The sequence below is a fragment of the Neolamprologus multifasciatus genome, chromosome 22 (genome assembly GCF_963576455.1).
Source record: "Neolamprologus multifasciatus chromosome 22, fNeoMul1.2, whole genome shotgun sequence".
NCBI lineage: Eukaryota > Metazoa > Chordata > Actinopteri > Cichliformes > Cichlidae > Neolamprologus > Neolamprologus multifasciatus.
The window spans coordinates 20,033,987-20,047,842 of record NC_140459.1 but is presented as its reverse complement, the minus strand read 5'-3'; the positions used below and the strand labels follow the sequence as shown (position 1 = coordinate 20,047,842).

Sequence of the window (13,856 nt, the reverse complement as noted above, 5' to 3'; positions counted from 1 at the left end):
AGCTGTTGTTCCTCAGCCTGAAGCCACCCCAGATGCATTTACAGAACAGTAGTAACAGTGTCACTTTATGGGCTAAAGTTATCATGCCAGGCTGATTCTTATTTCGTGGACAGCTCCTGAATGCTTAAACAGATGGACTGCTTATGTATTATTGGTCTAAACAGAAAACAGTGTGTATTGTAGCTGGATGATATAAACAACTAGCTTCTAGAAAGTCACTTAATGAACAAATAAATAATTACTATATTTACTGTGATTTAGTTAGTAGATGATCTTTTTTAAATGCATCAGTTGTTCAGATTCTTAGCATTCTTTTAAACATCTGTGGTTTATGGCAGTCTGGGATGTTAGCCTGTTTACCACATCCATCAAGGTACCCAAGCTGAAGTCACATATAGCACTTTTCTAGAGCACCCAAAGCGCTTTATACAACAAGCCACATTAATTTTTTCACATTTCACATTTTTTCTATGCTTTTAAGTGCTTCCTACCTAGAATTCACACACATTCATACTCCGATGCATTGGAGAGCAACTCGGGGTTAGTATCCAAGTAGTCTCTCTCCATGACAAAACTTTCATAACAATTAGAGACTGTTTATTTCTTTGCAACTGACCAAACATACAAATTCAAATACAAATTGTTCAAAAGGATCAAATAATTGTTTCCCCCACTGTAAAAATTACTGTTGATTGGCAGAATGAAGCTATAATGCATATCCCAAAAGTTCAATTTGTCTGAAGAGCCATTTTTGTTGAACTAGCCAATCAGAACCCACATATTCAATTCACAATTGCATAACATCAGCCAAACACAAACACACACACACAAATCTTGTACTAGTGTGAATTTCCTAAAGCCTCTGGCAATGCAATCACGTAATTTTCTACTACATACGATCTAAAGTTGACAACAAGGGGGGAAATAGATGAGGTAAATAAATAGACGTACATCAGCTTAGAAGCAACACTGTTGCATTTTCACCTTTTAAATGATTTCAAAATAATTAAATCGTTTGTTTCCCTGATTATCTTATTTTTTTTTAACCGTTACTAACATTCTGAAACTGACACGCGTGGACAAAACACACGGGCGCGCGCACACACACCTCCTTTCCCGTTTGCCCAACCCCCACAACACAGAAGTCACCGCCCTTCCCTCTCGCTCTCACACCAACATGACTACCGACACCGCCGCTCCAAACCCAACCGACAAGCCGGAGCATCACGGAAGTTGTAGTCCCGCTCGTGCTAGCCAGTTCGAGAAGGCGAGGCCTCACCAAAATACAACTCCCATCTCGACCCTCGCACGCCGAGCCCCGTCGTCCAATCTGAATATGTGGGAGGAGCGCGTCCGCCCACAAAAGCCACAGCTATCTCCCTGTATCCCCCCCTTTAAAAAATCAATTGTGCACGAAAAAAAGGGGAACACGCTTAAAATACCAACACAGGTGACGGTTTGTTTTCGGCGCGCGACGGACAGCGACGAGGCGTCCCCGCGTCGTGCGGCGTGAGAAACAGCGGTGACAGGCAGGAGCTGCGAGGAGGGTGTTGTCCTGATGCTTAAATGGAAGTGGGTGGGCCTCTACGGTCACACACTGCCAACTTCTCTGTGGATATCACTCTGACAACCGCCAATTTGTTCGTTTATGGACTGTCTATCCGGTAAAGGCGTCATACGACGGATCTGTGAGGTGTCCGGCGGACCGGGGACGGTCACCGCTCTCTCTGTTATTTCCGTTATTTGGGGCTGTTTGATTGTTCCTGCGCTTGGCACCGCCCTTCCTGGCCGGTGGGTGGTTTCGTCAAACGGGCAGATCCGCCACGGCTCAGAGCCGAACATATAGGCCGTCCTCCGCCTGTGTACCCGGCCGGCCTTCTACCGTGAACTACACCCTCTCCCTCTCGGTATATTAATGCGTTATGAGTGGTAGGTACCCTCCCCCTCCCCGTCTCCACCCCTCTTTCCCTCTTTATAGCCGTTTGACAGATAGGAAGCTCAATGCCCCTTTGATATTGATGATAAGGTTACTGGTTTCTCTTCTGTCTGTATTGATCACCTCTGTGATGACATATATGCTATTTTTTTTGCTTGGATTTTATTTGCAGCATGCAGTGCCCCGTATACTGCTCGGGACTTTGTAGTACTCAGTAATCCCCATGTGATAATATTGTAATTGAAAATATTCTAACATTTCTGCCTCTTCCTCACAGACTCGAAGAAGGAATCATCTGGAACTGAAGGAGGGAAAGCATCTAAAAGGGGGAAAAGTTCTGGATCACAGGTAAAAGCAAGGAGACAGGAGTTTATTATAGTTCGTTACTTTTCCCTTGCCTGTAGGCCAAAAATGTACTCCCTCCCTCCCAGCCTAGCCAGCCAGACACCTCTGGGGGCGTTTCTCTGGTGAATTCCACTTCCTGCTTCTGTGCAGCCCTACAGTGAGCCAACCCAGAGCCTAGGCTTACACGGCTGTCACACTTCAGCCGCTATACTTTTTGAACTGTCTGTTTGAATTATGGTCAGAATGATTTAATTCTGCACGTGGATATTATTGAAAGACCTGCAGCTTTGGTTAAGTGGCCCCAAGACTGTGAAACTTCTCTCTGCAGCAGGTTGTATACATATATATCTTTGATATATATCTTTGAGATTATTTTTGAGCCAGGCAGCTGTTCTTGAGCGCATCTTATTGTCATTAAATGTGCATGACGAGCATCGCTGCTGTGTTAATTTTCCTGCTGTTGTAGTTGTTACAAAATCTAGGCTGTTTCCCCGTGCACTGTTGTGAGGTGTTGAGCATTAAAAATTTGCCTGCGACCTAGTTCCTTTGAAAAGGGAGGAGAGAGAAGGCGGCATTTTCTTCCAGTGTTCTGAGAAAACAGAAATGTGGTTCTCACACGCCCACCCACTCGCTTCCTGTAATACCGCCCACTTCCACTGACAGCTCTCTCTCTCTCTCTCGCTTTCACTCAGCTTTTTGTGTTTCTTTTTTCTGCACCATGTTATTTCCCACCCCTCGCTCTTTTTCTCTTATTCATTTAAAATTAATCATTGTGTGAGCATTTGCAATGATACCTGCTATCATCCCCGGCGTTAAGCGTTTTTATCTTTGCACATGTACTCTTTTGCTTTGTTTGTGTATGCGTACAAGCTGTTAATGTATGTTTCTAACCCTGACTCCTTTCTTGTCCTTCCTTCACCTGTCACTCCTGTTTTCCCTATCACCCTTCTCACCCCTCCCATCCATCCATCCATTACTCCTCCATCCCCTTTCCTCCACCGTCTCCTCTAGGATTCCTCTCAGCCCTCTCCATTGGCTCTGCTAGCAGCCACCTGCAGTAAGATTGGAGGGCAGGGGGGAGTAGAGGGGGCACAGGGCCAAGCAGGGGCCCAGCAGATCCAGGTCCAGGCTGGTCAGATCCAGTTGCAGGCGGGACAGATCCAGGGTCAAATAGTGGTGGACACAGCTGGGGGTCAGGCCTTAGTGCCCCAGCAGCTAGAACTGGTCCCGGCACAGTTCACAGGGAACGGCTGGCAGATCATTACAGCAGCGCCTACTATGGCCAAGGAGAACACCAGTCAACCTGTTGCTGTGACCGTGGCCACCACCTTGACTAATGACAGCTCACCTGGTGGACGTAAGGTGAGGGGAGTGGTGTGTTTGTGCAAATGTTTTTATCAATTTTTAATCCTTGTCCACATAACTGAATTACTGCTCCTTTCCTGTTGGGCAGGTAAAGGCAGTAGGTGGGACCAACAGTGTTGCAGCCAATCAGCAGCAGCAATTTCAGATCATCCAGGTTCAGAACCTGCCCAATGCCGGAGCAGGAGTCCAGTATCAGGTCATCCCGCACTTGCAGACTGCAGATGGACAGCAGATCCACATCAGCCCTCAAACAGCGTCCATCGGGGCCGTTCCCGAGCAGGTTCAGCTCATCCAGACTCCGAGTTCGGGCCAGACCCAAGCTATCATTCAACCCACCAACCAGCAGGCCATCCTGACGAGTACAGCCAATCAGACGGTTCCACTGCAGATCCGTCCTGCGCAGTCATTCCCACTTCAGCTGCAGACTCTGCAAGGCTCCCAAACTCCTGTCATGACCACAGTACCTATAAACCTTGGTGGCATGACCCTGGCTTTGCCTGTGATCAATAATGTCGGAGGGGGTGGAGCTGTGCAGCTTATCCAATCAGCAGATGGCACATTCTCTGTTGCTAATGGCAACCAGCTGGTGACAACAGCTGTGTCAGGGGTGGCTCCTACCACAGCGGCAGCTGGACCAACAACGGCAGTAGCCGAAGGCGACAGCGTGCCTGATGGGGCTCAAGTGGTTTCAGCTGGATCAGAGGGTGGATCAGCTGACGCCCAAGTGCAGAGCAGCGAGGCAGACTCTCAAAGCCAGAATCAGACCAACGGGCTACAGAACCAGACAGACACACCTGGAGCCATTCAGCAGGTGATTGTGGGCCAGGTGGGGCACCAGTTGGTGCAGCAGATCCAGCTGCAGCCCCAGGCTCACAGTCAGGGTCAGGCACAGGGCCAACAGCAACCTCAGCACATTCAGACCCTGCAGCTGGCTCCTGGACAGACCTTGCAGCCCATCCAGGCCTTCCCAAACTCTGCCCAGGTCCTTATTCGTACCCCAACCCTATCACCCTCTGGGCAGCTCACCTGGCAAACGCTGCAGCTACCCGGAGGAGTCTCCCTGCAGGGTGGTCTCGGGACAGCTGTGCCACAGCAGCTGACACTGGCTCCGGTAGCTGGTGGGACTGCAGTTGGAAGTGGGGGGCTAGTCTCTCTTAGTGGAGCTCCCTTGACGCTAAGTGCAGCCCAGATAAACCCCGGGTCAGGGGTGCAGACGGTCAGCATTGCAGGACTGAGCACAGCTGGGGTCCAGGTGCAGGGCGTACCGCTCACTATTACTGGTCTACAGGGTAAGGGCATTATGAGAGTAACTGTCTAAATTTGTATTCAGCACCAATCTGCTCACTTTCATAAACTGTGAATGCAATGGGGTTGTGGAGACAGAGAGTCTTTATTTCTTGAGAAAATATCATATTAGTCCAGTGCGCTAATCCCTCATATCATGACAAACTAATCTATAAAGCTTGAATTAAAGGATATCCTACTCTCCTGCTTGCTCAGTTAGACTGTGTGTATGACACATAGTCTGTAATAAAAGTGCATGTTGCCTCTCTGTCTTTAAAGCGAAGACCAAGTTATTGAACTACATTCTTTCTAGTGACCAGCAGAGGGTGACTCTTTTGGTATCAGTTTGTAGAAAAGTCTATGAAAAATGATACTACATCTCACTTGTTTTAATACCTCAGCAATTATTTTCCTAAAGAGTTAATGGCTTTAAGTGTTAGTTTCAAGTCTTCTCGAGTGAAGTTCATATGCTCATTTAGTACATTTAGAATAGAACAGACAATGCAGCATATGCTTTAGGCCTAAAGTTTCAAAGCAGATCACCTCAAACCAATGGGAGACATAATGGTGGCTCCATATTGTATGTACAGCCTGTAGTCAAAGGTGTTCTTGTTTTTTAACTTTCTCTGTTGTAATATAGAAACTGTCCTTGTTTTTGATCATGTGTTTACACACTTTCAATCATCCTCCAGGTCAACCACAGGGTCAAGATGGGGTCAAAGTTCAGTCGTCTCCAGTGACTGTCACTGTGGGCAATGTTGCATCAGGCTCGTCAATGAGTCCAGACCAGCTGAGCTCTGTGCAAAGTTCTTCAGACCAGGAGGGACCGCCCAGCAAGAGGCTTCGACGTGTTGCCTGCTCTTGTCCAAACTGCAGGGATGGGGAGGGAAGGTATGCAAAGCATGCATAAGATACTCATGATTATTTCTAGTCTTTGAAGGGACTTTGAAGGGTCAGAAGTTATAGTGAATCCAAGCTATACAATCTCAAAGGAAGCAGTTTTTTGTTTTTGGACTTAAAAGTCTTTCCGTAGTGGATTTTTTTTTTCATCACCTCACAGCGGTTTTCTTACTGTACTGATTACTACTAACAAATTAACAAAACTGACAAGACTGACACAGTTCATTCTCCATAAATCCATAAGTTACATGTTCTCAATTTTGAGAACATTGAGAAAAAAAATTATTGTTTCCAGAATTTTCAATATCATGCACCAACAGTGGTTTAAAAAAGATGCAATTGAATTTTAATTGCTTTTGAGTAAAAGATTATGATTCCTAAGCTGAAATTTTTACATACTCATATGTTGGTTGTCCATATGATTTTTAAAAATATATATATATATATGTACATATGCTAATGAGACATAAAGTTTACTTCCTGATTCATAAAGAATTTGTACCTTGTTCTGCTACGCTGCTTAACATACACAGACGCGTTGGCAGTTGGGCCCAGCGCTCGTGAGATAACTTCTGAGGCTTGCAAATGCAGAGAAGTGGGGGTGGGGTGCAGGCAAACGACTGAAAGAGAAGGCGGGGTCCAACTCGACAATTCATGCATCTGCACATACTAAATGAGACAAAAGCACAAAACTATATCTAAAACTGTTTTCACACATGAAGCACTGTAAATGTCATGAGAATTGGCTTCTTAAACACAACACGCAGCAACAGGAGGAGTGCATGACAGCCATATTCTCACTACAGGAAATGCTCTACTTGGTTTAGGGGAGGGACTTTGCCTGAGAACATTTGTTTTCCTGCATGCATCTCTTTCAGGTAATGCTAAAGCTTTAGGGTTACAGAGTATATGGGGGGGGGGGGATAAGCAAAAGGCTTTGTAATATAAAAATTATGGAATTACAAATATAAATATGTAATTATTATAGGAGTATTTTGAGTTTGATCTGTAGCACACACACACAAACCTCCTGGTCCTCACTCATAACAGAAGTTTGTGTTGTAGGAACAGCGGGGATCCCACAAAGAAAAAGCAGCACATCTGCCACATGGAGGGCTGCGGGAAGGTCTACGGAAAGACATCCCACCTACGGGCCCACCTGCGCTGGCACACCGGTGAGAGGCCGTTTGTCTGTAACTGGATCTTCTGTGGCAAGAGGTTCACCCGGAGCGACGAGCTGCAGAGACACCGGAGAACACACACAGGTGGGAGAAAGCATAGACACAGACATGCAGGGTGATTTTGAATTGAATTTGAATTCACTGCTGAATGCAAACTAGAGCTGCAATGTTTTAATTTTACCCTCAGTTCTTGAGAAATTTCCAGCAGAAGCCAAAGTGGCACCTTTAAAGGTTTTTGTTTTTTCCCACCACCCAAATAATCTATAGGGCAGAGAAAAGCTGCAAAAATAATTAAGAAGGTGGAATCACAATTTTTCTTTACTTTCTTTCTTTTAAAGTCTTCCTTAAAACTGACTCTTTTGTTCTCCACACTGTCGCAGGAGAAAAGCGCTTTGAGTGTCCCGAATGCTCCAAGCGCTTCATGCGCAGCGACCACCTCTCGAAGCACATCAAGACCCACCAGAACAAGAAGAGCAGCGCCGCGGTGGCAATCATCACCACTGACGACATGGAGGAAGACACTCCCGAGGACCTCGGCGCCTCCCCGCAGATTGTCGCCGTAGCAACACTGTCGCGTGACTCTGACCCCGCTACGCCGACCACTTCCAATCACCTGGAGGAAGAGGAGGAAGAAGAGGAGGAGTTTGAGTAGGCGCCTGCCTCCCGTCTCTTCGCTGGAAGGCTGGCTTCCTGTTTTTTGGAGGTCTTTGCAAGAACTGTAAGGGGTTACTTTTCTCTTTTTTTTTCTTCCTTTTTTTTTCTAAAATTTGACCTTATTTTGAAAGGGTTCGCTCACGAAGAGACTCTAAAGGGACGGGCAGGGATCCATGCGATGAAGGGAAACCTGAAAAATATAAACAGTCTAAAACAAAACTAACGCGTATAATAACAAAAGAAAGAAATTTAGAGTGTATCAAAGATTAGTTTGGCATTTATAAAAATTTAATCTATTAAGAATTTCAGGTGTGGCGGGGAAGGGATGTACGCAGATTAGCACAAGACAGGGGACCTGCTGAATTTGAAACCACCCGACACTGAAAGACATTTTCCTAATCACAACAGAACTCTATGCACAAAAGTTGTGTTCCTGCTTCACACCTGTCAGACAGTGCTGAGGGTCAATCAAAGTACAGAGCTGTTGCAGAACAGGGGCAGTATGGGGAGGGGGGTGGGTGTAAATGTGAGCTGTGTGAATGAGTGTGTACTCCCATGCTGTCCTGCAGAGGATCTACCTAATTTGAGTTTTTATTCATGGTTCAGGTTTAAGTCCTCAGATAAGATTCAGGTGTTTGATTCTTTTGCGATCAGATGACAAATATAGGGGGATAATTCTAAGAAAAGAGAAGAAAAAAGAAGAGTAGGGGAGGAAAAAAAGCACATATAAAAAAAGATTTATAAAATGCATTCCTATTGAGGCGCAGTGGCCATTAGAAAAAAAAGGGTTTCTATAGAGAAAAACAATCTAGCTTTCTACAACTTTGTTTGTGTAGTGAAAGCAATACTGTAATAATGACAATCCTAGTGAAACCATGTTTACATTGTCAGGGGAAGTTTTCTCTTGTTAATACAACAAGCCAGTTCGCTCTAAGATTAAGGAAGGCGTCGAGAAGCAGCGCCGTAGTCCGGATGACCTGGTACCACAGGGTGGCTTTGACATCACGGCTGCACACTTCACGCCGCCACGCGTTTGAAGGTTTTACATCAAACAAAACAACACGGCACGGTCGGCGTAACTGTGGTGACAGCGTTGCTTTCTTTTCTTTCTTTTCAAATTTTTTTTGCTTTCTGTGCTCTAATGACCGCCCCTCTAAACCTCTAAACCCCCCACCCCGCTACATGACCGATGTACCACAATTGCCTTAACACAAGCTGTCGTACAGAGGGATCTCCGGAGTGAGCCGGACGGAGTCAGAGGGGAGCTCTCCGGACTTGTAAGAGGGTGACGCGGAGTGCAAACCAAAGCACAGGCAGGTATATATATAAGACGGAGCTGTTGGGTGGGAGTCGGTCAGGCCGTTTAGCTACGTGGATATTACGAAATGTTTTCTGGTGGTGTTTCTCTGTGTTAGTTCAGTGCGTATATTCATTTGAAATTAAAAAATAATAATAATAAGATGCTTTTATTTTATAAAATTTATCAATTCTTTTAACTCCCCCACCCCTCCTTAAGTATGTTAACACACAGGACCCCCACTGTGTATGGCTAATTTATTATTTATCCTTGATTTGTAATATTTGCCTTTTTGCTGGAGTTGTATTTGTGCGCGTTGACTCTGAGGTTGTGTACAGCATGTTTCAGTTCTTTGCCGTAGTGCTGCTTCTCTCTTCTTTATTCTCTGTGCTTCTGTTTTTTTCTTTTTCTTTTTTTGTCTTTCTATGTCTGACCACCGCTGTTCATTTCTTCTTCTGTTTTCTTTTCTCTCTGCGCCATAACGTGTTTTTGGAGAAAAAAAAATCAACAAACAAAAGAAGAAGAAAGAAAAAAAGAAAAAAAAAGAAAAAGAAAAAAAGGAGAAAAAAATTTACTATTGTTTAAAGTTGAAAAAGGTTGATACCAAACAAATTTAGATGTTTTTTGGTAATATTTTGTGTGACGACTTCTCTTTTTTTTTTTTCCTTTCTTTGATATTTTGTAGTGACATCTCATTTGTAAATCTTTTTCTAAAGATGTTTGTTCGTCTCCATGACATTTGATAATGGGTTTTTTGGCAGGTCAGCCTCAAAGGCTCCAGTTTATTGATATTTTTAAAACTGGTTTGTACAAATGTGTTATGTCAACAAAAAACAAAAAAAAAAGGGAAAAAAATTACAAGCAGAAAAGATGCTTTGCCTGCATAACACTTGACAATAAAGTGATTCTTAAAGTGAGGCTCACATTTCATCTCTGATGATTCTGAGTGGGGAGTGAGTCACTGCGAATTTATTTTATTTTTTACATATGGTGCTCTTTGCACAGACACACAGCTATAACTCGTGCCGCCTCCTTATTACTGGGTATTCTCTCAGCTGTGTTTTGACAGCGGTGATGATGAAGTAGCCGCCCTCCCTGTGGGAACAATTTCTGCTCCCGGGTTTCTCTTTGTGCCAATTGTGGCCTTCGGAATGGTGCTGCGAAGATCCGACCTGACAATCGTTTGACACTCAATAAGAAATTTGTCAAACCTGCTTGAATGAATTTCTTCTTGTTTATTTCTGGAGGTTTTTCTTAGATGATGGAAACTCCAGAAATAAAAAGAATCAATAAAAACAACATCTTAATTGCAACGCCAAGCACCAAGCCTGTGAGGGTTCACCCACAAATCACTCTGTCGGGTTTACAAAGCGTGTCACGTAGTTGGCACCTCACGTTTACCTTTGCGTGTCACTCCTTTGAAGCACTTCAAAAACAGTTCGCAGCTCTTCTCTCTGCACCCTCAGGTGCTTCTGTCAAGTTTTGTAGGTATCAATTATTTTTAATCTAATAAGCTATAGAAGTATCAGAACAAAGGCAGACTTTTTTATTCTCCTATCACACACTGAAGCATGAGGGGGGAAAAGGGGGGAAATTTTCTACAATAAAGCCTCTCTGTGGCTCTTCAGTGCTTAAAAATCCCAGTAATGTTAAGTGAGAACCAGGAGACCCACACTAATCATCATGGGTAAGATTAGAGCTTCAAATGATAGCTGTAATAATTTTCTCACTCATGCTGCATAATAATGAGATGCATAGAGAGCCGGTGACCTCAGGATAACCTCTGACCATGCTTTCACATGACACAAGCTGGTAACCAGAGGGACCAGCAGATGACCTGCACCTGCCCCCACTCGCCGGGGCTAAATAACACCAGATACACACAAAATAACTGCTTATTCAGGCTCGGCTGGTGCAGCCTGTTAGGTTACTGTGTTGTAGTTTAAACACGTGAGCTTGATTCCCCCCCCCCCCCTTACCTCTTGTTGAAGATACTCTGATGTAATACTGACCACTGTGAGAGCTGAAATCATTTAACATGTAGCCTGTATATGTATGGCTTTGGCACCATTAGTTTAGCGTTTCATAGTTTTTTTTTTTAGCTGAAATCCTCTAATTGCTGAAATTTTTGGGAAGTTTGTTAAATTTAACGGAAATACATCGAATCATTCACCTATGATAAGATAAAGTTCCCACAGATGAAGTTTTAAAGTTGTACATGTTCAATGATCAAAGAAAATTTAGATTTAGGAAAAATCTGAATGAATATTGAAATCTCATATTCATTAAATCACTTTAAGAGTGGAATGATGTATTTTAAAAGCCTAAACTCAAGAATCTCAAATAAAAAACAGAATATTTGTAAAACATATTCTGTGTGTGTGTCTGTGTGTGTGTCAGCAAGTGAGTGACATAAAGAGTAAGAGGAGCATCTTCCTGTCACACAATAGGAAGTGTGTTAAATATGAATATATTTGTTAGTTCAGGTTCAGACAGTGACTAAATCTAATTTACTCCTGACCCCATGGTCCCAACGTAAACCTCGGAACGCATAATTTTATACTTCAGTAAATGGTTGTCATGTCCAAATTGTCCAAATAGACTTTGAAGCATCAGAAGAAGCTTTAGAGTATTTTTTTCAGAAATTAGAAGTACAGTAGTTACAGTGTACAGTGTAGTACAGTGTGTAAGATATTTTTTTAAACCCACAGCTCCATGGTGGTGAAGGTCAAAACCTTTGATCTGGACTGTTTAAAGGGCCAGTTACTCCAAATGACCAAAGCTGTGCATTGACCACATTCTGCCAGGCTTTAAATTTATGCATTAGTCCCCTACACCAATATTTCCTGCAGCTCAAACAGCTCATCTGTGCAAGAGAAACCTTCCCGTTCAGGTCTACATTTTACATTACACAATTTTTTGACATTTTTTGTTTCCGACTGTAATACAACTACAACATTTCAATGGAAGCAAGTAGAAGAATCTACAAACCCATCAGGGTATGTGACAGTATTTGTTTTTACTGCATTTCAGTTTAAAGAATTTGATGTAGTTTTAAAAGCTGACAAACTGACAATCAGTTTAAGTTACAATGAGTAACTCGTTATTTCTTTGACAGGTTTTGTTCAACACATGCATTCACGACATGGCTGTGAAGACCTGCTGATATCTTCCAGGCTACAGGGCTCAGGTAAGACCCAGATCCATGCAAACCAAAACAAACATAAAACATCAGGTAATTTCTGAGGACCTGAGTTTGGTGGTGTTGAAATGTCTCCTTTTATTTCTAGATTGCAATGATGATGGAGTTTCTTAGGCTTCAGCAGGAAAACAAAATCCCATCAAACATGAAGATCTGAGAGATCTTTTGGTGGAGACAAGCAAAGAGACACTCAGAGAGCAGTGAGTTAAAGTGTAAATGCTGAGAGAAAACCTCTCTTTTGTTTTCTTTTGAAGGCTTTGAGAGTTTGAATTAGATGATTTTGATGAAGAAGAAGCCAAACCTCTTCTGAAACTGGTGAGACTAGAAAGCTCACAAGACAAGACTGGAGATTTATTTTTTTCATTATGTTCACATAACCTCTAGAAAAAAATGCACTGTAAATGTGTTTTTCATTTTAGGTTTGGGCAGTGAATGTCATTAACAAAATGAGGGATATAAAGTTTCAAGCGTGGACGCTCCTTAGGCCGTGCGTCCTAAATATCAATGAGATTCTTAATAGTCCAGCTACAGTGTTTCAATATTTCTGTCATTCTTTAAATATTTTTAAAAGATCATTCTTATAACATTACTCTACAGAACACCTAAAGTCCTCAGCATGGTGAGAAATTACATTCAGATCATGAAAGAGAAGCATCAGGAAGCACAAAGCACCAAACTGCTCACCGCACACGAACTGGTTATACAGGTAGTTCCCTGCATCCTGCAGGGCTTCTGGGAGCTTCCTCCTTGCCCCCTGTTGAACAGGGCGTCCCAGAATCTGAGCATAATCTCCTTCAGTGTCACAAAGGCCACTTTGGATCATGTCACCAAAACTCTCACAGTGGTGGAAAGCCAGGCCATCTTCTCCTGCTCCATTAGAGGTGACATGGTCCACAGCATACTGACAGAAATCAGAGACAAATATCCTCAAGAAATTCTACTCACCAACAGTGCAAACTTTGCGCCAGTGCTGCTCATTTCAATTGCAGATGTAGAAAAGAACGATATATCCAAGATCTTTAAGCCCCTTCTGAAACTCCACCAATTTCTGATGTTCTTTCCAATGAAGAATGTCCTTCTGAAAGACCCTGCCAAAAAGTCTGAAAGTCTGCCAATGCCTGCTGTTCCCCTCAGCGAAGAACCTCCTTTTGAAAGTTCCCTGTGAGGTACCTCCTTCTGAAACTCCATCCATGTCTCAGTCAGCTGTATTTGTTATCAATATTCCAGAGAAGTCTGAAGACCTTAAAATCAGGAAGAAAAAGAAGAACGAACGTCTTCCAAAAACTCAAAAGTTTGTGCTGTTGCTGTTTCAGAGCCAGAGAAACTGACTGACTATGAGACTCCCATCTGTCTGTTCTCACGCAACAAAATCAAAAAAAAAAACCCAAACTCATCAATATTTCTGCATGAATCTGCATCTATATTTAAAAAAATCTTTTTCCTTTAGATGTCTATAAGAGTCTCTTAGGGTTCCTCCACAAGTACAGTAAGGAACATAACAGTAGTATTATTATTTTTAAGAAAACTTATTTTTACTGTTAACATATTAACAACAGTAACTGAAACTGGTATATAAAACCTCAGAATACATTTCCTTAAAAAAATGGTTTGATTTATATTTTTATAACTGCTGAATCTTTGGTGACAAAAATGTTGAATAACAAATACAATGAATGATTCACATGAAAGCCA

At 43.0% G+C, this 13,856-nt stretch overlaps 1 protein-coding gene and 1 long non-coding RNA gene across 2 annotated transcripts; both read left to right on the top strand.

Annotated features, from left to right (window-relative positions):
* Positions 1-1,163: 1,163 nt before the first annotated feature.
* On the top strand, positions 1,164-9,879 carry sp4 (sp4 transcription factor). Its single transcript, XM_085148828.1, has 7 exons — positions 1,164-1,929; positions 2,214-2,284; positions 3,293-3,643; positions 3,735-4,935; positions 5,623-5,821; positions 6,896-7,095; positions 7,392-9,879. The coding sequence occupies exons 1-7, from the start codon at positions 1,923-1,925 to the stop codon at positions 7,661-7,663; spliced, it is 2,301 nt and encodes a 766-aa protein (XP_085004954.1). The 5' UTR covers positions 1,164-1,922; the 3' UTR covers positions 7,664-9,879.
* Positions 9,880-10,645: 766 nt separating this feature from the next.
* LOC146493412 (uncharacterized) lies at positions 10,646-13,553 on the top strand. Its single transcript, XR_014872091.1, has 4 exons — positions 10,646-10,649; positions 12,139-12,152; positions 12,253-12,364; positions 12,419-13,553. It is a non-coding gene; the product is annotated as an uncharacterized LOC146493412 (long non-coding RNA).
* Positions 13,554-13,856: the final 303 nt, after the last annotated feature.

Bases quoted from the DNA above. Each gene is read 5' to 3' on its own strand.
- sp4 (XM_085148828.1), top strand. The intron at 4,936-5,622 runs GTAAGGGCATTA...ATCATCCTCCAG, and splicing joins CACTATTACTGGTCTACAGG to GTCAACCACAGGGTCAAGAT. The intron at 7,096-7,391 runs GTGGGAGAAAGC...ACACTGTCGCAG, and splicing joins ACACCGGAGAACACACACAG to GAGAAAAGCGCTTTGAGTGT.